At 56.1% G+C, this 27,022-nt stretch overlaps 1 protein-coding gene across 1 annotated transcript in view; it reads left to right on the top strand.

Moving 5' to 3' along the window:
• Positions 1 to 11,940: 11,940 nt before the first annotated feature.
• Sh3pxd2b (SH3 and PX domains 2B) overlaps positions 11,941 to 27,022 on the top strand; it is a 68,529-nt gene continuing 53,447 nt past the window's right edge. Inside the window, exon 1 of the mRNA XM_042672353.1 lies at positions 11,941 to 12,055. Coding sequence (XP_042528287.1) covers positions 11,981 to 12,055 — 75 coding nt within the window. The 5' untranslated portion in view covers positions 11,941 to 11,980. The remainder of the gene's footprint in view (positions 12,056 to 27,022) is intronic.

Below are 27,022 nucleotides of genomic sequence, written 5' to 3'. Positions count from 1 at the left end.
TGTACCCACGGTGGCTGGGTGCTGAGAGTCCCCACACAGGCCTGTGTGCTGAGTGTACCCACGGTGGCTGGGTGCTGAGAGTCCCCACACAGGCCTGTGTGCTGAGTGTACCCACGGTGGCTGAGTGCTGAGTGTCCCCACACAGGCCTGAGTGCTGAGTGTCCCCACGGTGGCTGAGTGTCCCCACACAGGCCTGAGTGGAGTGTACCCATGGTGACTGAGTGCTGAGTGTCCCCACACAGGCCTGTGTGCTGAGTGTACCCACAGTGGCTGAGTGCTGAGTGTCCCCACACAGGCCTGAGTGCTGAGTGTCCCCATGGTGGCTGAGTGTCCCCACACAGGCCTGAGTGGAGTGTACCCACGGTGACTGAGTGCTGAGTGTCCCCACACAGGCCTGTGTGCTGAGTGTACCCACAGTGACTGAGTGCTGAGTGTCCCCACACAGGCCTGTGTGCTGAGTGTACCCACAGTGACTGAGTGCTGAGTGTCCCCACGGTGGCTGAGTGCTGAGTGTCCCCACACAGGCCTGAGTGCTGAGTGTACCCACGGTGGCTGAGTGCTGAGTGTCCCCACACAGGCCTGTGTGCTGAGTGTACCCACGGTGGCTGAGTGTCCCCACAGTACTGAGTGCTGAGTGTCCCCACGGTGGCTGAGTGCTGAGTGTCCCCACACAGGCCTGTGTGCTGAGTGTCCCCACGGTGGCTGAGTGCTGAGTGTCCCCACAGTACTGAATGCTGAGTGTCACCACAGTGGCTGAGGGCTGAGTGTCCTCATGGTGGATGAGTGCTGAGTGTCCCCACGGTGGCTGAGTGTCCCCACACAGGCCTGTGTGCTGAGTGTACCCACGGTGGCTGAGTGCTGAGTGTCCTCACAGTGGCTGAGTGCTGAGTGTCCCCACAGTACTGAGGGCTGAGTGTACCCACAGTGGCTGAGTGCTGAGTGTCCCCACAGTACTGAGTGCTGAGTTTACCCACGGTGGCTGAGTGCTGAGTGTACCCACGGTGGCTGAGTGCTGAGTGTACTCACAGTGGCTGAGTGCTGAGTGTCCCCACAGTACTGAGGGCTGAGTGTCCTCACGGTGTCTGAGGGCTGTGTCCCCTATGTGGCTGAGTGCTGAGTGTCCCCACAGTGTGTCAGTTAGCACTTCTTCCCACCTGAGGGTGTTCTGGCCATACACACAGTCCTTTTCATGACCTAGGGTGTAGTATGGGCTGCTTTCCACCAGAGGGCTCACTCGGCAACTGAGCACAGTGCTTCTCTCCTCATGACCTAGGATGCAGTGTGTGCTACTTCCCACCAGAGGGCGTACTAGGTGTGCACTCATCAGGACCAGTGATGTAGCGAAGGCTGCTTCCCACCACAGAGTGCTCTTGTCATGCGCACAGTCCTCATCAGGACCTGGGGTGCAGTGAGGGCTGCTTCCCACCAGAGGGCATGCTAAGCAAGTGAGCAGCATGCTCCTCTCCTCTTGACCTGGGGTGCAGTGAGGGCTGCTTCCCACCAGAGGGCATGCTAAGCAAGTGAGCAGCATGCTCCTCTCCTCTTGACCTGGGGTGCAGTGAAGGCTGCTTCCCACCAGAGGGCATGCTAAGCAAGTGAGCAGCATGCTCCTCTCCTCTTGACCTGGGGTGCAGTGAGGGCTGCTTCCCACCAGAGGGCATGCTAAGCAAGTGAGCAGCATGCTCCTCTCCTCTTGACCTGGGGTGCAGTGAAGGCTGCTTCCCACTGCCCTGTGTGCAGTAGGACAGATGGGGGAAGGGGGGCAGTGACAGGGGGCATACCCCATGTGCAGAGGGATGGACAGATGGGGGTACAGGGGGGCAGTGGGAGCGTGCCCGGTGTGCAGCAGGAGGGGTCAGTAACAGGGGGCGTGCCCCGTGTGAATCCAGACTGGGGGGGGCAGTGACAGGGGGCGTGCCCCGTGTGAATCCAGACTGGGGGGAGGGCAGTGACAGGGGGCGTGCCCCGTGTGAATCCAGACTGGGGGGGGCAGTGACAGGGGGCGTGCCCCGTGTGAATCCAGACTGGGGGGGGGGGGCAGTGACAGGGGGCGTGCCCCGTGTGAATCCAGACTGGGGGGGGACAGTGACAGGGGGCGTGCCCCGTGTGAATCCAGACTGAGGAGGGGGGGGGGCAGTGACAGGGGGCGTGCCCCTGTGAATCCAGACTGGGGGGGGCAGTGACAGGGGGCGTGCCCCGTGTGAATCCAGACTGGGGGGGGGGGCAGTGACAGGGGGCGTGCCCCGTGTGAATCCAGACTGGGGGGGGCAGTGACAGGGGGGGTGCCCTGTGTGAATCCAGACTGGGGGGGGCAGTGACAGGGGGCGTGCCCCGTGTGAATCCAGACTGGGGGGGGGCAGTGACAGGGGGCACGCCCCGTGTGAATCCAGACTGGGGGGGGCAGTGACAGGGGGGGTGCCCTGTGTGAATCCAGACTGGGGGGGGCAGTGACAGGGGGCGTGCCCCGTGTGAATCCAGACTGGGGGGGGCAGTGACAGGGGGCGTGCCCCGTGTGAATCCAGACTGGGGGGGGCAGTGACAGGGGGGGTGCCCTGTGTGAATCCAGACTGGGGGGGGCAGTGACAGGGGGCGTGCCCCGTGTGAATCCAGACTGGGGGGGCAGTGACAGGGGGCGTGCCCCGTGTGAATCCAGACTGGGGGGGGACAGTGACAGGGGGCGTGCCCCGTGTGAATCCAGACTGGGGGGGGGCAGTGACAGGGGGCGTGCCCCGTGTGAATCCAGACTGGGGGGGGGCAGTGACAGGGGGCGTGCCCCGTGTGAATCCAGACTGGGGGGGCAGTGACAGGGGGCGTGCCCCGTGTGAATCCAGACTGGGGGGGCAGTGACAGGGGGCGTGCCCCTGTGAATCCAGACTGGGGGGGGCAGTGACAGGGGGTGTGCCCCGTGTGAATCCAGACTGGGGGGGCAGTGACAGGGGGCGTGCCCCGTGTGAATCCAGACTGGGGGGGGCAGTGACAGGGGGCGTGCCCCTGTGAATCCAGACTGGGGGGGGCAGTGACAGGGGGCGTGCCCCGTGTGAATCCAGACTGGGGGGGGCAGTGACAGGGGGCGTGCCCCGTGTGAATCCAGACTGGGGGGGGGGCAGTGACAGGGGGCGTGCCCCGTGTGAATCCAGACTGGGGGGGGGGGGCAGTGACAGGGGGCGTGCCCCGTGTGAATCCAGACTGGGGGGGGACAGTGACAGGGGGCGTGCCCCGTGTGAATCCAGACTGAGGAGGGGGGGGGGCAGTGACAGGGGGCGTGCCCCTGTGAATCCAGACTGGGGGGGGCAGTGACAGGGGGGGTGCCCTGTGTGAATCCAGACTGGGGGGGGCAGTGACAGGGGGCGTGCCCCGTGTGAATCCAGACTGGGGGGGGCAGTGACAGGGGGCACGCCCCGTGTGAATCCAGACTGGGGGGGCAGTGACAGGGGGCGTGCCCCGTGTGAATCCAGACTGAGGAGGGGGGGGGGCAGTGACAGGGGGCGTGCCCCTGTGAATCCAGACTGAGGAGGGGGGGGGGCAGTGACAGGGGGCGTGCCCCTGTGAATCCAGACTGGGGGGGGCAGTGACAGGGGGGGTGCCCTGTGTGAATCCAGACTGGGGGGGGCAGTGACAGGGGGCGTGCCCCGTGTGAATCCAGACTGGGGGGGGCAGTGACAGGGGGCGTGCCCCGTGTGAATCCAGACTGGGGGGGGACAGTGACAGGGGGCGTGCCCCGTGTGAATCCAGACTGAGGAGGGGGAGGGCAGTGACAGGGGGCGTGCCCCGTGTGAATCCAGACTGGGGGGGGGAGTGACAGGGGGCGTGCCCCGTGTGAATCCAGACTGGGGGGGGGCAGTGACAGGGGGGGTGCCCCGTGTGAATCCAGACTGGGGGGGCAGTGACAGGGGGCGTGCCCCGTGTGAATCCAGACTGGGGGGGGGAGTGACAGGGGGCGTGCCCCATGTGAATCCAGACTGGGGGGGGAGTGACAGGGGGCGTGCCCCGTGTGAATCCAGACTGGGGGGGCAGTGACAGGGGGCGTGCCCCGTGTGAATCCAGACTGGGGGGGGCAGTGACAGGGGGCGTGCCCCGTGTGAATCCAGACTGGGGGGGGGCAGTGACAGGGGGCGTGCCCCGTGTGAATCCAGACTGGGGGGGGGGCAGTGACAGGGGGCGTGCCCCGTGTGAATCCAGACTGGGGGGGGGACAGTGACAGGGGGCGTGCCCCGTGTGAATCCAGACTGAGGAGGGGGGGGGGGCAGTGACAGGGGGCATGCCCCGTGTGAATCCAGACTGGGGGGGGCAGTGACAGGGGGCACGCCCCGTGTGAATCCAGACTGGGGGGAGGGCAGTGACAGGGGGCGTGCCCCGTGTGAATCCAGACTGGGGGGGGGACAGTGACAGGGGGCGTGCCCCGTGTGAATCCAGACTGGGGGGGTCAGTGACAGGGGGCGTGCCCCGTGTGAATCCAGACTGGGGGGGTCAGTGACAGGGGGCGTGCCCCGTGTGAATCCAGACTGAGGGGGGGGGGGCAGTGACAGGGGGTGTGCCCCGTGTGAATCCAGACTGGGAGAGGGGGCTTAACAGCTTGGCTCTTTGGGAAAGGTAACTGTACAGCCTCTGGGTCTTGCAAATGTAGTCATGGCAACAAGGTAGAGTCCATTTTTTTTTAATCCCTTGGCATAGGGACTGTGGAGGATGTGGAGGAAGGGTATACCCCTAGCTACCAAGTCTGAGGACGGACCACTAGTTATACTCCAATAGGACTAATAAATTAATGACATCTTTAAAGAAAGACATTGATGAGGGGCCTAGGGACTGGGGGGAGCTAGCCTAGCACCCATGAAAGTCCTGGAGTTCAATCCTCAGGAATTGAAAAGCAAAACAAGGTGGACACAAAAATTTGCTGATTCTTGTAAGCTTTGTTTTCTGGATAGAATAAACAACACAATTAAAACATGAATTTTCCTGGATCTATCATCCCTTCCAAAATTTAAAACAGAGGCAGGCAATGTAATTCAGGGACAATGAGGGATGAGGGAACAGCTGCCAGGAATTCTGACACAGACACTTTCCTAATGATTGGATCAAGTAAAGGCACATACACTCTATTTTCTTTGTTTGAAGCCTTTCAATATCTCAAATGCTGCCACACTCAGTAACTACGACAGGAGAGAAATACAAAAGAGCAGATCCCTTCCTCTGTCCTTCTGCCCAAATAATTAGTATATTCTAGAAACTAATCAGAGATATCTTAAAGAAGGCAGGGCTGGGCACATGTGGCTCATGCCTATCATCCTAGCTACTTAGGAGGCTGAGATTTGAGGATCACAGTTAAAAGCCAGCATGGGCAAGAAAGTTCGTGAGAATCTTACTTCCAATTAACCACCAGAAAACTGGAAGTAGACCTGTGACTCAAAGTGGTAGAGCACTAACCTTGAGCAGAAAAGCTCAGGACAGCACCCAGGCTCTGAATTCAAGTACCTACAATGGACAAAAAAAAGAAAAAAGAAAGCTGGGTGCTACTGGCTCATTTCTGTAATCCTAGCTTCTCAGTAGGCTGAGATCTGAGGATTGTAGTTTAAAGCCAGCTGGAGCAAGAAAGTCCACAAAATTGTTACCTATCTCAAAGGAAGGATGTTTCAAAAACCCTCTGAATGCCAGGCATGGTGGCTGGAAGCCAGCCTGGGCAGGAAAGCTCGTGAGACTCTTATCTTCAATAAACCATTCAGAAAACTGGAAGTGGCACTGTGGCTCAAGTGGTAAAGTGCTCACCTTGAGCTGAAGAGCTGAGGGACAGCACCCAGGCCCAGAGTTCAAGCCCCAGAACCACTACCACCACCACCAACAACCAAAAAAAACCAATCCTCCAAACAATGACAAGAAAGCAACCACAGGGTTATTTTTTTTTAACTATACAAACTCAAACTAGATAGCTTTCTTTCTTTTTAATTTTTCTTTTTCCTTCTCTGTACTGGATGACTATGAATTCAGGGCCTGGAACTTGTCTTCCTCACTTAACAAGAGATGTTCCACTTAAGCTATACCTCAGCCTTATTTTTTTTGAGGGGGGGGTTAGTAGTGGGGCTTGAACTCTGGGCCTGGGCACTGTCCCAGCGCTCGCTCTTCAGCTCAAGGCAAGCCCTCTACCACTTGAGCCACATCACCACTTCTGGTTTTCCAGTGGTTTATTGGAGATAAGAGTTTTACGGACTTTCCTGCCTGGGCTGGCTTTGAACTGTGATCCTCAGATCTCAGCCTCCTGAGTAGCTAGAATTACAGGTGTGAGCCACCAGCACCCAGCTTCACTTCAGCCTTATTTTGGAGCAGTAATGTCTTGGATTTTCAGCAAGTTCTTTTAAAACAAGATCCACAGGCTGGGAATATGGCTTAGTAACAGTGCTTGCCTAGCATGCATGAAGCCCTGGGTTCAATTCCCCAGTGCCACATACAAAGAAAAAGCCAGAAGTGGTGCGATGGCTCAAGTGGCAGAGCTCTAGCCTTGAGCAAAAGAAACTCAGGGACAGAACCCAGGCCAAGAATTCAAGCCCCAGGACTGGCGAAAAGAAAGAAAGAAGGAAAGAACGAAAGAAAGAAAGAACCCAAACCAAACAAAAAACCCATGATCCTCCAGAGCTCAGGCTCCACAGCTAGGGTTACAGGCCTGTGCTGAGCTTTTTCCCTTTTTGCTGTGAACTGGCTGGGCAGCGTCTTGCTGTCTTTGAGATCCAGGCTAGCCTAGAACCTGACATGCTTTCTGCCACTCCTCATGAGTGCCATATGACAGTACAGGCTAGCACAGGCCACTACAGCCAGCCAGTTTAGTTGGGTATTTCTCAGGAAACTCTGTAAGGGATGTGACTATAGAAGAACTTAAACCTTTTTGCCTGTCCTCCAACCCTCACTGCCCCCAGCCACATAAGAAACAACAGGACACCAAGAATAAAGGACCCCTCTACCTAGACCCTCCTGGACACTCCTGCATCCATGTCAGAATGTGTGTAACACATCTTCTGTCAATTTGAAACTTCCCCACAAGGTTTGTAACAGAGCTCAGCAGAAAGGGCCACTTGCCTTACACAATTGAGTCCTAGTTAACCTCAGCAGGAACATCTTTTCTGAGCATATTCTCCCAGGGCCTAGAGATTCTGCTTGTGACTGGCCGATTGCTGGGTTCGTGGGCCCCTCTCTACATTGCAGTCCTCCACAGCTTGGTATATCCTCTTTTCCAAGACTGATGTATCAGCTGTTTTCTCCTGTCTCTCCTTCTTCCTGTAAAGTAAAGGTCTGAGTTCTCTACTGTAGCTTCAACATCAGATAAAGACTGCAGAAGCAGCCAGCTCTCCATAGGTGGTCTTTCTTTGGAGAGGAATGGCCACCAGCTGGACAGCCACTTAGAACCCTATCCATATTGCCACCTCTTCCCTCCTACTACTTAGGTTGCTACTGGTAGAGGCTGTACTCCTCACAGTGTCAAAAACAAAAGTGCCAGCAAAACAAAAAGGGAAGAAAAGAAAATGTTTAAAAGTTCCCTGGATTAATAAATAGGGACTTGTAGATACAGTGATTATGAAGGAATTGAGAACAAAAAACTTCCAAGAAGGAACAAAAGTGTAATGACAAAAACTTAAGAAAAAGAAACTTAGAAGACCCATGGTTTTAAAGTTCCTAAAAGGGTGGGGGTGGGGGGAAGGGTGGCAGTGACAGGCCAAAGTACTTGTCCTCCTGGCCTATAGCATGTTAGGGTAGCACTGACTAACAGCCTTCTATTAGCATGGCCAGGCTCTCCTGTGACAATGAAGAACACGTACACACAAGCCTGTGGAGATAGCTCCCTTTAGTAACCATCACTTAGAAGACACCGGCTTGGTACAGTTTCACCTTGAACCTGGCTGGCATCTTGGAAGACTGACTTCTATGCATACAGAACATAAGTACATTGGAAATGCCAAGGAGCAGGTCAGAAGCAATGCCACATTTAAACATGTTACATATGCACATTTGTTTAGATTTTGCTTTCATGAAAAATTATGAATATATTAAAGAAGAAGAGTGTACATGAAGGGCACCAATAAAATCTTCACATCTGAGTCGAGGGGAACCGTTCCAGAAAAAAAAAGGCCAAAAGTCCTACTGAACAGTTTATTTATTGAAAACTAGACACTGTAGATAAAAGGACAATTAGACAAACTCATATACAGAGCTTTACCTAAAACAATCCTTTTTTTTTTTCCCCACAATTGTAAGGTGATCCTTTTAAGGACTTACAGATAGGGCTGGGAAGGTGGCTCAGTGGTAGAGTGCTTGCCTTGCATGCATGAGGCCCTGGTTTGATTCCTCAGCACCACATAAACGGAAAAAGCCGGAAGTGTTGCTGTGGCGCAAGTGGTAGAGTGCTTGCCTTGAGCTGAAGAGATGAGGGACAGCGCCCAGGCCCAGAGTTCAAGCCCCAGGACTGGCAAAAAATAAAAAAATAAAAAATAAAAGACTTACAGATAGACAAAAACAAAGCAAAACAAAACAACTCTGACTTTATAAAATAGTTTTTGTTGTTCCTTTGCTCATGGGAGGAGTTTTTGTTGTTGTTGTTTTAGATCATGGGGTGTGAACTCTGGACCTGGAGGCGGTCCCTCAGCTTTTCAGCTCAAGGCTACTGCCCTATCATGTGAGCCACAGTGTCACTTCCCGTATTCTGGTGGTTTATTGGAGCTAAGAGTCTCACAGACTTTCTTGCCCGGGCTGGCTTTGAACCTCAATCTTCAGATCTCAGCCTCCTGAGTAGCTAGGAGGACAGGCGAGAGCCACATCAGTGCCCAGCTTCGTGATTATTTCTTACCTTTGTCTCACCTTTGGCTGAGACTGGCCTGCAAAGGAGCCCTTTTAGCTTCCCTGCTATGATGAAGTCCCAGGAAAAAAGCAATCTTAAAATGTTTTTCTGTACAAAACATACCTGCTAAACATTCAGATACTATAAAATAGAATCGCATACAAATTACTTCTCCAAGCAGCCAAGATCCCTTTAGCCACCCCACAAGATGGCACTCACAGTATCCTTCTTTGACTTTAGGCCCTAAGTTAAAAACGATGTCTGCTTTTTCTTTTTTCCAAAGTACATCAGAAGCAGACTGCCCTGGGGCCGGACTGGGGAGGCTGAGGAATAAGTTCCCTCCTGTAACAAACCTCCACCTTTCCCCAGATGACAGAGGCCCCTGAGAAAGCACCCCAGGCCCCTTGAGGGCTGAAGTGAGCCCTGCAGTTGGCTGGGAAAAGCTAAACATTGCTTAATTCTGTTTATGTGGAAATACCTAGAATAGTCAAATCTAGAGACAGGCAGCTGAGGTCCAGAGGTCTCACGCCTGGAATCCTGATCATTCAGGAAGCTGAGCCGGTCTAGCACACCATCTCTGCCTCTCTTTATTAAAAATACTTCACTTTGTTATTACTGTGGAGGCGATGTAGAGAGGGGTGAGCATCCCACCACCCAGGTTTCCAGTGTCTTCCTCCCTGCCTCCGGGCAGGGCCCCATCACGGGCTCCCTCCCTGCTCCATCATCGGCTCCCTCCCTGCTCCATCATGGGCTCCCTCCCTGCCCCATCACGGGCTCCCTCCCTGCCAGTTCCACCATGGGCTCTCTCCCTGCTCCATCATCACCTCCCTCCCTGCCCCATCATCGGCTCCCTCCCTGCTCCATCATCGGCTCCCTCCCTGCCCCATCATGGGCTCCCTCCCTGCCCCATCGCGGGCTCCCTCCCTGCTCCATCATCGGCTCCCTCCCTGCTCCATCATGGGCTCCCTCCCTGCCCCATCATCGGCTCCCTCCCTGCCCCATCACCGGCTCCCTCCCTGCCCCATCATGGGCTCCCTCCCTGCCCCATCATCGGCTCCCTCCCTGCCCCATCACCGGCTCCCTCCCTGCCCCATCACCGGCTCCCTCCCTGCCCCATCATGGGCTCCCTCCCTGCCCCATCACCGGCTCCCTCCCTGCCCCATCACGGGCTCCCTCCCTGCCCCATCATCGGCTCCCTCCCTGCTCCATCATCGGCTCCCTCCCTGCTCCATCATCGGCTCCCTCCCTGCCCCATCATCGGCTCCCTCCCTGCCCCATCATGGGCTCCCTCCCTGCCCCATCACCGGCTCCCTCCCTGCTCCATCACTGGCTCCCTCCCTGCCCCATCATGGGCTCCCTCCCTGCTCCATCACCGGCTCCCTCCCTGCCCCATCATCAGCTCCCTCCCTGCTCCATCATCGGCTCCCTCCCTGCCCCATCACCGGCTCCCTCCCTGCCCCATCATCAGCTCCCTCCCTGCTCCATCATCGGCTCCCTCCCTGCCCCATCGCGGGCTCCCTCCCTGCCCCATCACCGGCTCCCTCCCTGCCCCATCATCAGCTCCCTCCCTGCCCCATCATCAGCTCCCTCCCTGCCCCATCATGGGCTCCCTCCCTGCTCCATCATCGGCTCCCTCCCTGCCCCATCACGGGCTCCCTCCCTGCCCCATCATGGGCTCCCTCCCTGCCCCATCATGGGCTCCCTCCCTGCCCCATCATGGGCTCCCTCCCTGCTCCATCATGGGCTCCCTCCCTGCCCCATCACGGGCTCCCTCCCTGCCCCATCATCGGCTCCCTCCCTGCTCCATCACCGGCTCCCTCCCTGCCCCATCATGGGCTCCCTCCCTGCCCCATCACCGGCTCCCTCCCTGCCCCATCATGGGCTCCCTCCCTGCCCCATCATGGGCTCCCTCCCTGCCCCATCATCAGCTCCCTCCCTGCCCCATCATCAGCTCCCTCCCTGCTCCATCGCGGGCTCCCTCCCTGCCCCATCGCGGGCTCCCTCCCTGCCCCATCACCGGCTCCCTCCCTGCCCCATCACCGGCTCCCTCCCTGCCAGTTCCATCAAGGGCTCCCTCCCTGCCAGTTCCATCATGGGCTCCCTCCCTGCCAGTTCCATCGTGGGCTCCCTCCCTGCTCCATCACCGGCTCCCTCCCTGCCCCATCATTGGCTCCCTCCCTGCCCCATCACCGGCTCCCTCCCTGCCAGTTCCACCATGGGCTCTCTCCCTGCCAGTTCCATCAAGGGCTCCCTCCCTGCCAGTTCCATCGTGGGCTCTCTCCCTGCCCCATCATCGGCTCCCTGCCCCATCATCGGCTCCCTGCCAGCTCCAACATGGGCTCCCTGCCAGCTCCATCATCGGCTCTCTCCCTGCCCCTTCACCGGCCCCGCCGGCGCCGGCCCTTCTCGAGATGACTCTGAATGCGCCGCGCCTGCGGTGAGGAAGGTCTCCAAACCGAACGCAGGCCCCGCCGCGCGGTCCACGGCGCGTGGGCCGGCCGCGCCGCGGGGTTAACGCCACCGCACACGTCGGGGACAAAGCAAGGCCGGGCTGATCCGCCCAGCCGCGGGTCGGGGCTGGGCTGGAGGCCGCGCCCCCGAGGCTGGGACGCGTCCGCGGTGCGGCTCCGCGCTGGGACAAAGGCCGGCGGCCGGAAGTGGCCGGCGGAGGCCGCGCGCCGGGCCGGGCCCTTTAAGGGGGCGGAGCGGGCGGGCGGCGCGGGGAGCGGGGCGGGCGGCGCGGAGGGCGGGGCGGGCGGCGCGGGGAGCGGGGCGGGCGGCGCGGGGAGCGGGGCGGGCGGCGCGGAGGGCGGGGCGGGCGGCGCGGGGAGCGGGCGGGCGGCGCGGAGGGCGGGGCGGGCGGCGCGGGGATCGGGGCGGGCGGCGCGGGGAGCGGGGCGGGCGGCGCGGAGGGCGGGGCGGGCGGCGCGGAGGGCGGCGGCGGCGGCGGCGGCGCGGAGGGCGGGGCGGGCGGCGCGGAGGGCGGCGGCGGCGCGGAGGGCGGGGCGGGCGGCGCGGGGAGCGGGGCGGGCGGCGCGGAGGGCGGGGCGGGCGGCGCGGGGAGCGGCGGCGGCGGCGGCGGCTCGTGCTCGGCGGGGCTCCGGGCTCCGCACCGCGCCTGTCCCCGGCCCCGCGCCCCTCACCGCGCGCGCCCACCGAGCAGCAGCCATGCCGCCGCGGCGCAGCATCGTGGAGGTGAAGGTGCTGGACGTGCAGAAGCGGCGCGTGCCCAACAAGCATTACGTGAGTGTGGCCCGCGCCGCGCCCGACCCTGCGCCCCGACCCCCGCGCCCCGGTCCCCGCGCCCCGGCCCCCGCGCCCCGACCCCCGCGCCCCGGTCCCCGCGCCCCGACCCCCGCGCCCCGGTCCCCGCGCCCCGGTCCCCGCGCCCCGACCCCCGCGCCCCGGTCCCCGCGCCCCGACCCCCGCGCCCAGGCCCCCGCGCCCAGGCCCCGCGCCCCGACCCCCGCGCCCAGGCCTCCGCGCCCAGGCCCCCGCGCCCAGGCCCCCGCGCCCAGGCCCCGCGCCCCGACCCCCGCGCCCAGGCCTCCGCGCCCAGGCCCCCGCGCCCAGGCCCCCGCGCCCAGGCCCCGCGCCCCGACCCCCGCGCCCAGGCCCCCGCGCCCAGGCCCCGCGCCCCGACCCCCGCGCCCAGGCCTCCGCGCCCAGGTCCCCGCGCCCAGGCCCCGCGCCCCGACCCCCGCGCCCAGGCCTCCGCGCCCAGGCCCCGCGCCCCGAGCCCCGCACCCCGGCCCCCGCGCCCGGGGCCGGCTGGCGAGGCTGTCGGTGCCCCGGCCGCAAACGTGCGCCTTCCGCGCCGCCCTCCCCTCCTCCCCGTCCCACTCGGTCCCCGCCGCGCGCCCGGGGCTCCGCCCCTTGCTCGTCCGCCGCCGGGCCCTCCTGGTCCATCCCCGGCCCGCGGCCCCCACGCGGCCTGCCAGGCCGTCGCCAGCCCGGTGGAGACCGCGAGACAGACCCGGAGCGGACGAAAGCTTGGGACTTGCGACCTCAGACACCCCCCCCCCTCCCCGGGGTCTCAGGACGGGGCACCCCGCGTCTCGGGACGGCGCACCCCGCGTCTCGGGACGGCGCACCCCGCGTCTGGGGACGGCGCACCCCGCGTCTGGGGACAGCGCGCCCCGGGGTCTCGGGACGGCGCACCCCGTGTCTGGGGACAGCGCACCCAGGGGTCTCGGGATGGGCACCCCGGGGTCTCGGGACGGCGCACCCCGCGTCTGGGGACAGCGCGCCCCGGGGTCTCGGGACGGCGCACCCCGTGTCTGGGGACGGCGCACCCCGGGGTCTCGGGATGGTGCACCCCGGGGTCTCGGGACGGTGCACCCCGCGTCTGGGGACGGCGCACCCCGCGTCTGGGGACGGTGCGCCCCGCGTCTCGGGACGGCGCACCCCGCGTCTGGGGACGGTGCACCCCGCGTCTCGGGATGGCGCACCCCGGGGTCTCGGGACGGCGCACCCCGCGTCTGGGGACGGCGCACCCCGCGTCTGGGGACGGTGCACCCCGCGCCTGGGGACGGCACACCCCGCGTCTCAGGATATGCCTGTCCTTTGGAGAGATCCAGGAACTGAGTATTGGCGACCCTCGAGGCAGCTCCTTCTGTTGACACCGCCAAGTTTTATTTTCTGGCCTGGCTGTCGTGTGTGGTGCGGCCGGCAGAGAAGAGGGGCAGCCGCCGCAGACGGGGCCCCGAGGGGCCTCTGAGGGGCAGCCGTGCCTGAGTGGGGGTGCCCGAGCCTCACAGTTCTGTCCGCCCCGGGTCCCTCCAGGAGGGGAGGCAGGGGGCAGGGGCCGCCGCTGTGGAGAAGTTAACCAGGAAGGAGCGAGGCGAGTGGACAGAGGGGCACCGTGGACAGAGGGGCACCGTACAATGGCTGGGAAGGGCGTTGGCTGGGGCGCTGCCCCCTGGCCTCTCGGAATCCCGGCTAGGTCTACCCCGTAGACTCCTTGGAATAAAGGAGGCTCTCAGCCTCCCCGGAGTGCCCGTGCCCTTGAGGTTCTGGAAGGGACGGGCCTGGTTCTCTAAGATGGTTGTGGGCTTGTTGCTGGCTGGGCACGAGGCTGGGCCGGCCCACAGCAGGGGAGCATTTCTGTTCCTACAGCATCTTTAAACACAAAGTTTCCTTGATTCCTGAGAGCAATTCAGTGGGCTTGTTTGTTATTTTCCTGTTCTTTTTTCTTCTTTTTCTTTGCAAATCTTGGTTCTTGTTGGAGACTGTTGAGTGTGCTAGCTCATTACACTGCTTAAGCCCATTTCACAGATGAAGAAACTAAGGCTCAGAAAGATGAAGTCTTACATTTTACTAAACCAGACCAGATCACACCAGTTCCCGGATCCCAAAGCCAATGGTTTGCACAGGAAAGGTTCTCTCAAAATCTGGGAAATCTACCATCCCATTGGGGATAGGCCAGAAGTGTATGCATCTCTGCTCAAGCACAGGCTCCTCTGCCGGGGCTGTGAAGGTTGTGCAGTGTTGTAAGACATCTCTCTAGGCCCCAGCCAGCTGTGAGGGCCTATTAAGAAGGGTTCAGGGCTTGATTTCACAGCCAACAGGGATCTCTGAGCCTCAGTTTCCTGATCTGTATGCTGAGTATGGTGTTTTCCATCCCCAGAGGAAGCAGCTTAGATACTGACAGGAATGTATTTCCTTTACTGAGCCCAGTGCCTGCCATCTGTGCCTCTGACTGGAAACATGCAGAGGTCATGGGGCAGGGGCTGTTTCCCCAAAGAATTGTTTCTTTGCATGAGGGTTTTAGTCATTCCTGTGATTCAAGGGGCCCTCTCCTTGCTGGCCAGCTTTTTGCTTCATGAACTGTGGATGGATGATGGGGGTGGGGTGGACTGACTCAGCTCCAGGAACAGAAAATTTAGTGCCACAGTGGCATGGGTTCAAACCCAACAGAAAAGACAGCAGCCATCACTCCTGTCCCGAAGCCTATACCGCATTACACACTCTTGAAGGAATGGCTGGGGAGGGGGGGCCTCCTGGCAGGCTTAGACCTTGACTGCCATTTGTTATCCCCCTGTTGAAGCCATTCTGGGTAGGGCATGAGCAGGCAAGTTGGACAGCCCGAGGCTCTCCCACTTCCTGCTATGCTACCTCTCAGCTCCAGCTTCCATGATGTGCTCATTATCAGTATTGCTCTGTGCTTCTGTGACCGTGTTTCTCGGTTTCAGTTCTGCTGGTGTTTCCCAGATTATTCATTTTGTGGAGGACTTTCCTTGGGCCTTGCAGGACATAAGGAACATCTTTGCCATCTACCCACGAGATACCAGTACCCTCCTTCTCCCTGGTTATGACAAGCAAAAACATGCACAGGTATTATCACTGTCTCCTTGGGGATTTTCTGTTACTTTAACAAAGTACCCAAGGCTGGGTGTTTTGTAAAGAGAAGAGACCTGTCTAGCTTGGAGTTTGGGAGGCTAAAAGTCCAAGAGAGAGCAGTCCAATTGGTTTGGTCTCTGGTAAGAACACCCTGGGATTGCTCACAGCCTGGTGGAAGACACCAGGAGATGTATGAAAGGGTAGCTCACACGGTGAACCTAGAGGCCGGGGAAGGGTCTGTCTTGCTCTTTATATAGCAACCCACTGTCTTAGACACTAACTGGGTTCCCTCTCCTAATTCTGGCCAAGGGCTTCACACCTAGTGACCCACTCAGACCCCACGAGGCTCCACCTAGTTCCCACCACCTCCCATCACCTACAATCTTCCAGAGCTTGAGCTCTTGGAGACAGACCATAGTCACACCGTAGTAGGGCAACATCACACCCTCCCTACACCAATCACAACACCACCACAGAATGCACCATCAGTTTGAGTGCTTACTTCATTACTGATTCCCATCATCCATTTCCCGTGGCCACCATGTGCCCCTCAGTCAATTACCTAGCAGATAGTGTAGGTGTGGTGGGCATCACTAGAGAACTGCCCCTGGAGTGTGGGCTGCCTGCCAGGGCTCAGCCTCTTCCTGTACCACAGTGACATCTTCTGCCTGTCAGGACGCAGCCACTTCCACCAGTGGGCAGAGATTGCTGTGCTCCTAGGCAGGGCCACAGGCCAGATGTACAGGATGCACCATGCTGCCCAGAGCTCAAGTGCTTTGGATGAGATGTGCGGAGATTCTCCTTGACTGAGCTGTCTTCCAGCTTGAGCAGGAAGGAAGTCCTGTAGGAAGGAGTTGTTGGGATCCTTTGCCACCTGTCTGTGCAGAGCACTGGATTACCAGACTGAATAATAGCCAGCAGCTGAGTCCCTGCCAGTGCACGGTGAAAGAGAAGACAAGGCTTGTACAAAGGCCATGTGTCATCTAAGGCCCCAAACTGGGCTCTTCTTTGCTTCTGTCCTTCTACTCTTAGCCTTGGCCTCTGGGAGGTGGATGGCTTTGTTAGGGAGATTACAGTGAGCTTTTGTGCAGAAAATCTGGGTTTGTGTGAGCTGGGATGGTTGTCCCTGGAGCTTCCTGGCTTGGGGCAGCTCCCCAAAGTCAAGGCTCTGAGCTCCCTTTCCTGTATAAAGCACGCTGGGGCTGGAAGAACCCTGGGATGTTGTGGGACCGGCTGATGGGAGCAATACAGGAGGCTTTGTCATGGGCAGTGTGGCCATGGGCAAGTGCCTGTGTGGTTGTACCCACCCCTACCCCTGACTGCCTCTTCACGATCCCTCAGGCTTTACCTTTGACATAAGGCTGGTTCTTTTGCCCTGCTTTCCAAGATCCAGGGCATTATCTCCCTGGCTGACATTCTCTCTCCATTGTGAGCCTCAGTGCACAGGTCTGCTGGCCTACAGTTCCTTCATCACGCAGGGAGAAAGGGCTCGGGGGTAGAGCTCTGCTGCCTGCCTATCTCAGGCCGGTCTGTATGCCTTGGGGTGGCCAGATTTACAAAACAAAATACAGCACTAGTACTGTAATTTGAATTTCAGATAAGTCTGAAGTACCTGAGATGAGTGTATCATTATTTATCTGAAATCTAGATTTTCCTAAGCATCCTGTATTTTGAAAAAAAAAACAAACTACTACCTCTGAGAAACCCTTCTACGTTTGAACATTCACTGTGTTTCTTGAGAAATAAGGGAAAAAAAGTTGCTACAGGGAAGGTGTGCTTTTGAGCTCAAGGATAATGTCTAAATGACAAATGGAGCATGAGACCTTGAGGAGATCAATGTCCTGAGAAAGACAAGCAGACAGGTCACTGTGGGGCTGGCCCAGAAAGTAGGGGGTGAACAGAGTCCTCTGCGCTTGGCTCTAGTCCACAGAAGTGATCCGAGGCTGATCTGAAAGTATGGGAGGAAGGTTACCAATTAGATAAGGGTGAAAGAATATCAGACAGATAGAACAGGAGAGCAGAGAAATAGAAACATGGGAACCCGGCATATTTGGGAAGGCTGAGAGAGTTGAGTGACAGAGGATGCCTGATGACTTCGGTGGGGGGGATCCCAGGACTAGCCGAGGTACCACAGAAGAATAGTCAAGGCCAGAGCGCCGGTCCAGTGCTGGAACTGAGAACAGAAGCTGTCCAACGCAGAAGCCACCAGAGCCCCTCACTGGAGCTGAGCAAGGCCTTGCTCAGCCTGACTAGAGGGCAGAGCACACACCCGGACGCATGGGTTCACAGTGTGGGGCTGCGAATACAGAGAGGAGCAGCACTGTGAACACCAGTCGGCATTCTGAAGTTTGAGGGGTCTCTTGTGGTATGGTTTTGTCAGAATGTACTAATTATTATTAATAATGCTCATTATTGGAGGTAGGGACAGGAAGATCACAGTTTGAGGCCAGCCAAGGCAAAAGTTAGTAAGATCTTAACTCAAGAAACAAGGTAGGCATGATTGCACACACCTGTGGCCCAACTACTCTGGAGGCAGAGGTAGAAAGATCATGGTTCAAGGCCAGCCTCAGCAAAACTGGTGGACCCTATCTGAAAAGTAAATGAAAGCAAAGCAAAAGAGCTGGAGACGAGACTCAGGTGCCTGCCTGGTAAGTGCAAGGCCTTGAGTTCAAACCCTAGTCTCTGCTTCCCGAGTACCCATACCTCTAGTACTACTCATAATACCATGGTATTGGTATAAAATAGTTTTCATTCACTTGAGTGCCTCTCATATACGCAAAAGTCCTTACATATGCTTCTTGCCACTGCATTTTGTACAGCAGCTCCGTGAGATAAGGGGTCGATGCATAGGATTTTGGGGTTGCAAGTGACAGAAACAAGCCTGATTAACTTGAGCCAAAGAGTCAACCCAGAGAGAAAGGCAGGCAGATTGACGAGGCAGTTGAGCAGTCTCAGAAAGAACATGGGCCTCCGGAGCCTTCCGAGGGCTTGCGGTGGGATATCACCAGAAGCAGACCTCATGTACTTGAGTCCAGTTCTCGGAAGGGACAATCTGCTTGGTCCAGTCAGGTGACCTGACCATCTGCCAGGCGTTGGGAGATCCTGATTGACATTTCTGTGCACATCGAAAACAGTGGGGAATATGGGAAACCCAGAGCTGTTGCTGGAAGGTGGAGGTGCGGAGCCTGGGAAGGCAGAAACAGCAGATGTCTACTACGTGGGCACCGCTGGTAGCTCTTTTACAGTTGTGGAAACTGAAGCTTAGAAAGGTGAAGCAGTTTGTCCAGGATCATAATTGTCTCCACACCCTACCACTGACTATTGTGAGCATTCAATCAGATTGCCACTGCACACTTGAAGGGAAAAGTTACCTTAAAGAACATAAGGTTGTTAGATTCAGTTCTGCTTAATTAAGCAGAACTGCATGGACCTCCACCCACCATGAGGGCAAAGCCAGCCAAAACCCACGTGGTGGCCTCACTGTTTCCTACTCCTTCGCCAAGGTGTGAATCAGCAGCCTGTGGCTTTCAGCCACCCTTGGATTCTGGTCAGTTCCGCAGATGTGTGTGTGTGTGTGTGTGTAGAGATGACCAACACAGGCTTGTCCTCGGAGAGGTCACCTGTTTAGGATGTGTCAGTGACAAGGATTGTGATGCAGGCCGGAGGACAGAGCTCTGCATTGCCCCTTTCACATGGGGACACAGGCAGGCACTTTCAGCTAAGGTCAGAGGACACATGGGTGTTCTGAGACAGGAAAGGCTCCGAGCTGAGAGCTTCTCCGTGTGGACCCTCACACTTGAAAGGGGGGAGGGCGGGAGGGGGCCAGGGGCTAGGAAGAGGAATGTTGATACTGTGTGGTTTACACAAGTTACTTAACCTCCCTTGGCCTGACTTCACCCTCTGCAAAATACAGTAAATACTGTAAATACAGTGCCATCCTGCTGTAATGTGGGACTCCTTGCGCATATTCTAGACCTTTGAATGTGATCACAGTAATTTGTATATATTTCTACGTAATATCTAGATTTTTTTTTCTACAGAGCAGAAGACACATAAAATGTCATAAAGTTCATGGAAGGCTCTTGTGGGAGTTAGAGGAGTAGCCCTGCCAGGTCAGGCTAGGGCAAGGCAGGGCCACGGGCTTGGCTGAAGGTACGGTAGAATCTGGCTTTTGAGAACCACATGCATTTCAGGCAGGAGAGGCTGTCTAGTTTTACTGAGCTAGAAGCCGGTGTGTGTAGCCCCACTCCTAGATCTAGTACAGGAGCCTGACCAGGAGCAAGGAAGTGGTTTTGCTGGTTTTCCTTAAAGGGGAGACACTGAAACTCAGAAAGAGAAGAATAAAGTTAGGTACTGTAGGTATTAATCAGTGTTTCATTGCTGCAGCAAAATATTGGACAATGAGTAACTTATAAAGCAAAGAGCTTTATTTAGGTGACACCTTTAAGGCTGAAATCGTCCACATGGACAAGGCCATGGCATCCTAGTGAGTGGAACCACAGCACACTTTTGAGAGGGAGAGGACAGCCAGACAGAGGCCAGAGAGATGGGGACAATGCCTGGCTTGCTCTTCTGCAGCAGCTCCCCTGTGTAGAGCCAGCCAGTCCTGGAGTGTGCAGCCCCTCGATGACCAGCCGCCTTGCACTAGGCCTGTGTTGTGAAAGGGCCCACGGCCCCTCGTGGAGGCTCATGGCTACCCCGAAGGCTATGTACACACAGAAGGGTCGCGGTGAGGAGCAGGGTGAAGGCCAGGCTCTGCCGCTGTTTGTGGCACTCTGTCTCCCATGCGTTTCTACCCACCCCTGGTCTACGTCTTTTGCCATTGGCTCCATGCAACTTGGAAGCTCCTCCCAGGTTCTGTTGACCTGGTTTGAGAAGATGCCAGGCTTCTGAGATCTCCTGAGTCCTGACTGGTAGAGGCGGGGCCTCTGGGCACAGTTCACGCGGGGATGCTGGAGCAATAACGGAAGCCGCCCTTTATTGCGTGGCTGCTGTGTTCTGGCACTGTGCTTAGGGTTTTACATGCACCGTGATCTAATCCGTGCACCTCAGGAGGCAGGAATCACAGTCACCCTCAGTCATCAGAGGAGTCAAGACTGAGGTAGGAGTTGCCAAGGGCCACACAGCTAGAAGGTTATAGAGCCAGAGTCAGAACTCACATGAGTCAGAGTCAAACTGGTTCTTTTCTTTTTGTTTGGGGGGGAGGGTGGGGGGGAGGGAGACTACTGGTTCTAGGGTTTACACTGAGGGCTTGGGCGATGTACCTGAGCTTTTATGCTCAAGGTTACCCCTTCACCACGTGAGCCACTTCTAGGTTTTTGGTTGGTTAGCTGGACATAGGAATCTCATGAGCTTTCCTGCCTAGGCTAGTTTTGAACCAAGAACCTCAGATCTCAGCCTCTCGGGTAGCTAGGATTGCAGGCGTGGGCCACCCGCTTCAAACGGATTCTCCCCACACGTTTCATGCTTATGAAGCAGCCAAGTGAGGGCTGAGAGTGTGGCTGGGCTATGCCTGGTCCAAACGCCATTAATCTGTGCATTCATTCATGTACCACAGAACACCTCCCACACTGGGCTTTGGCTTCACATCTGTGGTTTTCTTCATTCCCCATCACAGGGATGCTGCCCCCCCGTCACCTGTCTGCTAAATGATGGAGGCAGGTTCTTTGTGTTTCTAATATTTTTATTTTGAGTTGACATATAATTGTACATATTTATGTACACAGTGACACTTCAGTCCATGAACGCAGAGAATAACGGTGGTTCAGGGTAATTTTCATGCCCATCACCATAGATACTTTTATCGTTTCTCTGGGTTGGGAATATTAAAATTCCTCTCTACCAGCAACTTTGAAATGTACAATTAATTGTTGTCCTTCATCGTTGCCTTACTGTGCCACAGAACATTAACAGTTACTTCTCCTAGCCAGCCCTGCCTGTCCCTCTGATCTGTCCTCTCCTTCCCCTCCCCACACCATTCCCAGCCTTTGCTAACCAGTTTTCTACTCTTTGCTTCTGTGAAACCAACTTTAAAAAATGGCTTCTACATATAAATTAGAACCCATGGTATTTCCTTTGTGTGTCTGACTTACGGCACTTAGCATAGTGTCTTCCAGTTCTCAATCTTTTATGGCTGAATAATATTCTGTTTTCTGTATTATTCGCCCATTCATCCATCAGGGACTTCCCTGTCTTAGCAATTACGAATAGTTCTTCAGTAAGCATGGGAGTGCCCACATCTCTTTTACATGATGACTTCATTGCCTTTGGAAATGTTCCAGGAATTAGATTTCTGGATCATATGGCAGTTCTATTTCTAGATTGCTGAGATACCACCATACTATTTTCCATAATAGCTACACTAATTCATATTCCCACAAGGTATGAGAGTTCTTTCCTGTACTCCTACAGTATTTGTTATTCCTGGTCTTTTTGGTAGAAGCCACTGTAACTGAACTCAGATCGTATCTCATTGTGGTTTTGAACTCTGCTTTCTCAATCCTGGAGTAAATTCTGATGGCTGCTGCTTCTCTGCTCTACTTATCCTCACGTGGTCCTCCTGGTTAGGATAGCCATCTAGTCTGGAATCTAACAAACCTGATTTACAATTCTGACACCCTCACTAACTAGGTGTCTGACTGAGCAAGTGGTCTAACCTCTCCAAATATGTTTTTTTTTTTATCTACTGCAAAAGGTGGCAAATAATAAGCTGCAGAATACTGAGGATTTAACAAGTTACCATTAGGCGTTGCTCCTCAGCTAGAGAACTTCTACTCATCCCTCAAGATCCAGAGTACTTGTTTCTTAGTCTGGAAAACCTTCCCAATCACCAGTAGCAAAATTAGCCTTCTGTCTTTAGCAGAATGCTCAGAAAATCTCACTCGTGTCTTTGCTGAGCGCCTGTTATGTGGAGCTCTTTAGGAATGAACTGAGACTCACCTGACCGTGTGCCCTCGTCTGTACCCTGCAATGTCACACTGCCCAAATGCAGTTCCTGGCTCTGCCCCACACTGCTGTGAGACTGGGAAAGGTAGCTACCCCGTGAGTCTCTGATCGGATGAGATACCATAACCAAAGGATTTTGTGTATCGACTTCTCAGCCCATTTCTGTGACTCTGAGCCCTGCGTGTTGCTCATTGCCACCCACCTACCCTGCAGATGGCTTTGGCTTTGCTGTGCCTCCGTTTGCCCTGCTCACAGCGTGGGCGCTGTTGTAAGCTGCTCCACCTGCCTGGACAGCTCGTCTGCACAGGGGAGGCCATGATTTGACACCCTCTGCTTAGCTCTGTTGTCACATGGCCAGGCACCTCTGTGAGCCTGGGAACACTGGAGGTTTCCACTTGCCCTAACAGCCTGCTCTACAGATTTTCCTAGAAAGCCAGGAAAGGTATGTTGGTTTTGCCTGGTCTAACTATAGCTGCCAACACTTCTACTTGCCCTGGAAAGTTCCCATGTTGCCTGGGCCAGATGTGTGTGCAGGCCATCACCAACCCCGAGCGTGGATCCTGACACACACTGGGTGCGTGGGCCAGAAATGGACATGCCCTTCATCTGGCCAGCCCGTGACAGCTCCTGCCTGTCCTTGGCCTGGTGTGCGCGCATGCACCGTCAGGGGAAGTAGTTGAGCAGATGGACAGCCCAGATGTGTGCACACGTACTAGCCTCTTGACTTCACCGAGGAGCCGCTCGTGACTTTTCCCTTCCACAGATTACTCATCTCAGGGTTTGAACTGACCCCAGGGACATAGTCAGGCCAGAACTGTAGTTTCCTCTGCAGTGAGTTATTACGGATGACTCAGGCACTTTCTGTGGCTGGACGTTGTGCTGGCTGCTTGTCAGATAAACATTCTCTCCTCGGTGAGCCTGTCTGGTGGTACCATTACCTGTCTGTATTCAGACACAGAGCCACCAAGAAACAGCAGACATCACAGCCGCTTTAAGCTGCACAGCCAAGATTCAAACCCTAGTACTTTACAGCTTTTGCCCCTGTCTTCAAAGGTTCTTTTTTTTTTTTTTGTCTGCTTGTTTCCTTTTCCTTTTCTTTTCTTTTTTTTTTTCGTTGTCGTTGATGGGTCTTGAACTCTGGGCCTGGGAGCTGTCCCTCAGCTCTTCAGCTCAAGGCTAGCACTCTACCGCTTGAGCCACAGTGCCACTTCTGGCTTTTTTCTTTTTGCTTATGTGGTGCTGAGGAATTGAACCAGGGCCTCATGCATGCAAGGCAAGCACTCTGCCACTGAGCTACCTTCCCAGCCCCTTACAGTAGATTTCTGTAGGGATAATCATAGACAGGATGCACAACAGTTCTAACACTGGCCAGGGAAACCCTTGGCCTGGCCTGGTCTACCTGGCCTGTATTTTTTTTAAATTGGTCCTGGGGCTTGAACTCAGAGCTGACACTGAGCTCTTTTGCTCAAGGATAGAGCCCCACCACTTGAGCCGCAACACCACTTCCGGTTTTCTACTGGTTCATTAGAGATTAGGAACTCCCAGACTTTCCTGCCTGGGCTGGCTTTGAACCATAGTCCTTGGATCTCAGAGTAGCTAGGGTCACGGTGTGAGCCAACAGTGCCCAGCTGGGCCTGCCTCTTAAATGTAGTGGGACAGGCTTCCCTGCAGATTTTACATTGTTCCTGGGAAGTCTGTTTCTCCATGCTCCACCTAAAAAGGCCATGGGTAGAAGGTGGGCTTTTCTTCAGGCCTCATGCCTTCTCCTGGGGACAAAGCTGGCTGTTTCTGGTACCTTTGAAAGTTAAGCTGCTCATCCAGACACTGAAACACACTGATGCTCTCTAGGCCCAGAGAGTGCTGAGTGAGGCCACTTTGGTCTGGCTCTCTGGCCCTGTTTGGGATTTTTGTCTATGGAAGTGGTCCACCGGCTGTTTCCCAGGCGCCTACGATCACCAAGCACCGAGGAGAGGGTGGTGAAAGAATTAGACTGGCCCCTGCCCTTGCAGGCCTGTCACAGGAGTGGGGATAACCACCATGCAGGTGCTCTGGTGCCTCTGACCACATATGGTGAGAAAGGGTGGCCCAGAGGAAACCAGTCACACCCAGACTCGCCGTGTCCAGTAAGACTTCTGCGAGAAGGTGGCTTCTGAGCTGACCCCAGAGAAAGGAGGACTAAGCAAGAGGATGGAGAGGTGATGGCACGTGCTGTTGACCTGGCACAGGGGAGGAGAGCTGGCAGGCTGACATAGACGGAAGACACAAAATGTGGATGCCCTACCCCAACCAGGTGCCCTCCAGTGGCTTCTAGAGTCGTGGTCATGCCCGCAATCCAGTCTCTGACGCCCATGAGGAAGAGGCCATCAGACTTCCACTGTAGATGATGTTCCTCTCTCCTATTTCTGATGGGCACATCTGCAAACAGGTATAATCGCAGCTCTGCCGTTCACTGAGACCTCACAGAGTGCTTTGTTGACAGAGAAGAGCCAAAGCATAGGCTTATGTTAGTGTCTGCAAATGATACTAAGCACCACCAGTACTAGAACAGTCAAAGCACAATCCCAAATCAGTGTCTGTAAATGATGCTAACACCACAAGTACTAGGGTTTGGTCCCTGTTCCAACTATTCACCTGACTGGAAAAGAAATTGGCAGCCTGATATCCCTGCTGTCTCTTGGGGAACCTCACTGTTGACTCGGGGACACCAGAACTACTGACATGAAACTAGAAAGCTGAGCCCTGGCCTGGGAGAACCCGAAGAAGGGACTTCAGAGGCTGAGGTGTTGGGTAGAATCTTGGCATCACCTATCTCTAGCTGCTTGACCTCAGCCATCTTCATTGGCTTCCTGCTGTCATCCTACCCAAGGATGAGCCTCCTTCCTGTCATCCTACCCAAGGATGAGCCTGCTTCCTTCCTGTCATCCTACCCAAGGATGAGCCTCCTTCCTGTCATCCTACCCAAGGATGAGCCTGCTTCCTTCCTGTCATCCTACCCAAGGATGAGCCTGCCTCCTTCCTGTCATCCTACCCAAGGATGAGCCTGCCTCCTTCCTGTCATCCTACCCAAGGATGAGCCTGCCTCCTTCCTGTCATCCTACCCAAGGATGAGCCTGCCTCCTTCCTGTCATCCTACCCAAGGATGAGCCTGCCTCCTTCCTGTCATCCTACCCAAGGATGAGCCTACTTCCTGTTATCCTACCCAAGGATGAGCCTCCTTCCTGTCATCCTACCCAAGGATGAGCCTCCTTCCTGTCATCCTACCCAAGGATGAGCCTCCTTCCTGTCATCCTACTCAAGGATGAGCCTCCTTCCTGTCATCCTACCCAAGGATGAGCCTACTTCCTGTTATCCTACCCAAAGATAAGCCTGCCACCTTCCTGTCATCCTACCCAAGGATGAGCCTGCTTCCTTCCTGTCATCCTACCCAAGGATGAGTCTGCTCCTTCCTGTCATCCGACCCAAGGATGAGCCTGCTTCCTTCCTGTCATCCTAACCCAAGGATGAGCCTGCCTCCTTCCTGTCATCCTACCCAAGGATGAGTCTGCTCCTTCCTGTCATCCTACTCAAGGATGAGCCTGCTTCCTTCCTGTCATCCTACCCAAGAATGAGTCTGCTTCCTTCCTGTCATCCTACCCAAGGATGAGCCTACTTCCTTCCTGTCATCCTACCCAAGGATGAGTCTGCTTCCTTCCTGTCATCCTACACAAGGATGAGTCTGCTCCTTCCTGTCATCCTACCCAAGGATGAGCCTACTTCCTGTTATCCTACCCAAGGATGAGCCTACTTCCTGTCATCCTACCCAAGGATGAGCCTGCTTCCTTCCTGTTATCCTACCCAAGGATGAGCCTACTTCCTTCCTGTCATCCTACCCAAGGATGAGCCTGCTCCTTCCTGTCATCCTACCCAAGGATGAGCGTGCTTTCTTCCTGTCATCCTAACCCAAGAATGAGCCTCCTTCCTGTCATCCTACCCAAGGATGAGTCTACTTCCTGTCATCCTACCCACGGATGAGTCTGCTCCTTCCTGTCATCCTACCCACAGATGAGTCTGCTCCTTCCTGTCATCCTACCCAAGGATGAGCCTGCTCCTTCCTGTCATCCTACCCAAGGATGAGTCCGCTTCCTTCCTGTCATCCTACCCACGGATGAGTCTGCTCCTTCCTGTCATCCTACCCACAGATGAGTCTGCTCCTTCCTGTCATCCTACCCAAGGATGAGCCTGCTCCTTCCTGTCATCCTACCCAAGGATGAGTCCGCTTCCTTCCTGTCATCCTACCCAAGGATGAGCCTGCTCCTTCTGTCATCCTACCCAAGGATGAGTCTACTTCCTGTTATCCTACCCAAGGATGAGTCTGCTCCTTGCTGTCATCCTACCCAAGGATGAGCCTACTTCCTTCCTGTCATCCTACCCAAGGATGAGTCTGCTCCTTCCTGTCATCCTACCCAAGGATGAGTCTGCTCCTTCCTGTCATCCTACCCAAGGATGAGCCTACTTCCTTCCTGTCATCCTACCCAAGGATGAGCCTGCTCCTTCCTGTCATCCTACCCAAGGATGAGTCCGCTTCCTTCCTGTCATCCTACCCACGGATGAGTCTGCTCCTTCCTGTCATCCTACCCACAGATGAGTCTGCTCCTTCCTGTCATCCTACCCAAGGATGAGCCTGCTCCTTCCTGTCATCCTACCCAAGGATGAGTCCGCTTCCTTCCTGTCATCCTACCCAAGGATGAGCCTGCTCCTTCTGTCATCCTACCCAAGGATGAGTCTACTTCCTGTTATCCTACCCAAGGATGAGTCTGCTCCTTGCTGTCATCCTACCCAAGGATGAGCCTACTTCCTTCCTGTCATCCTACCCAAGGATGAGTCTGCTCCTTCCTGTCATCCTACCCAAGGATGAGCCTACTTCCTTCCTGTCATCCTACCCAA

This window comes from Dipodomys spectabilis, unplaced genomic scaffold, assembly GCF_019054845.1.
Source record: "Dipodomys spectabilis isolate Male_0828 unplaced genomic scaffold, ASM1905484v1 ptg000699l, whole genome shotgun sequence".
NCBI classification, from domain to species: domain Eukaryota; kingdom Metazoa; phylum Chordata; class Mammalia; order Rodentia; family Heteromyidae; genus Dipodomys; species Dipodomys spectabilis.
Note: the sequence above shows the minus strand (reverse complement) of the source record. Positions and strands in the feature narration are given on the sequence as shown.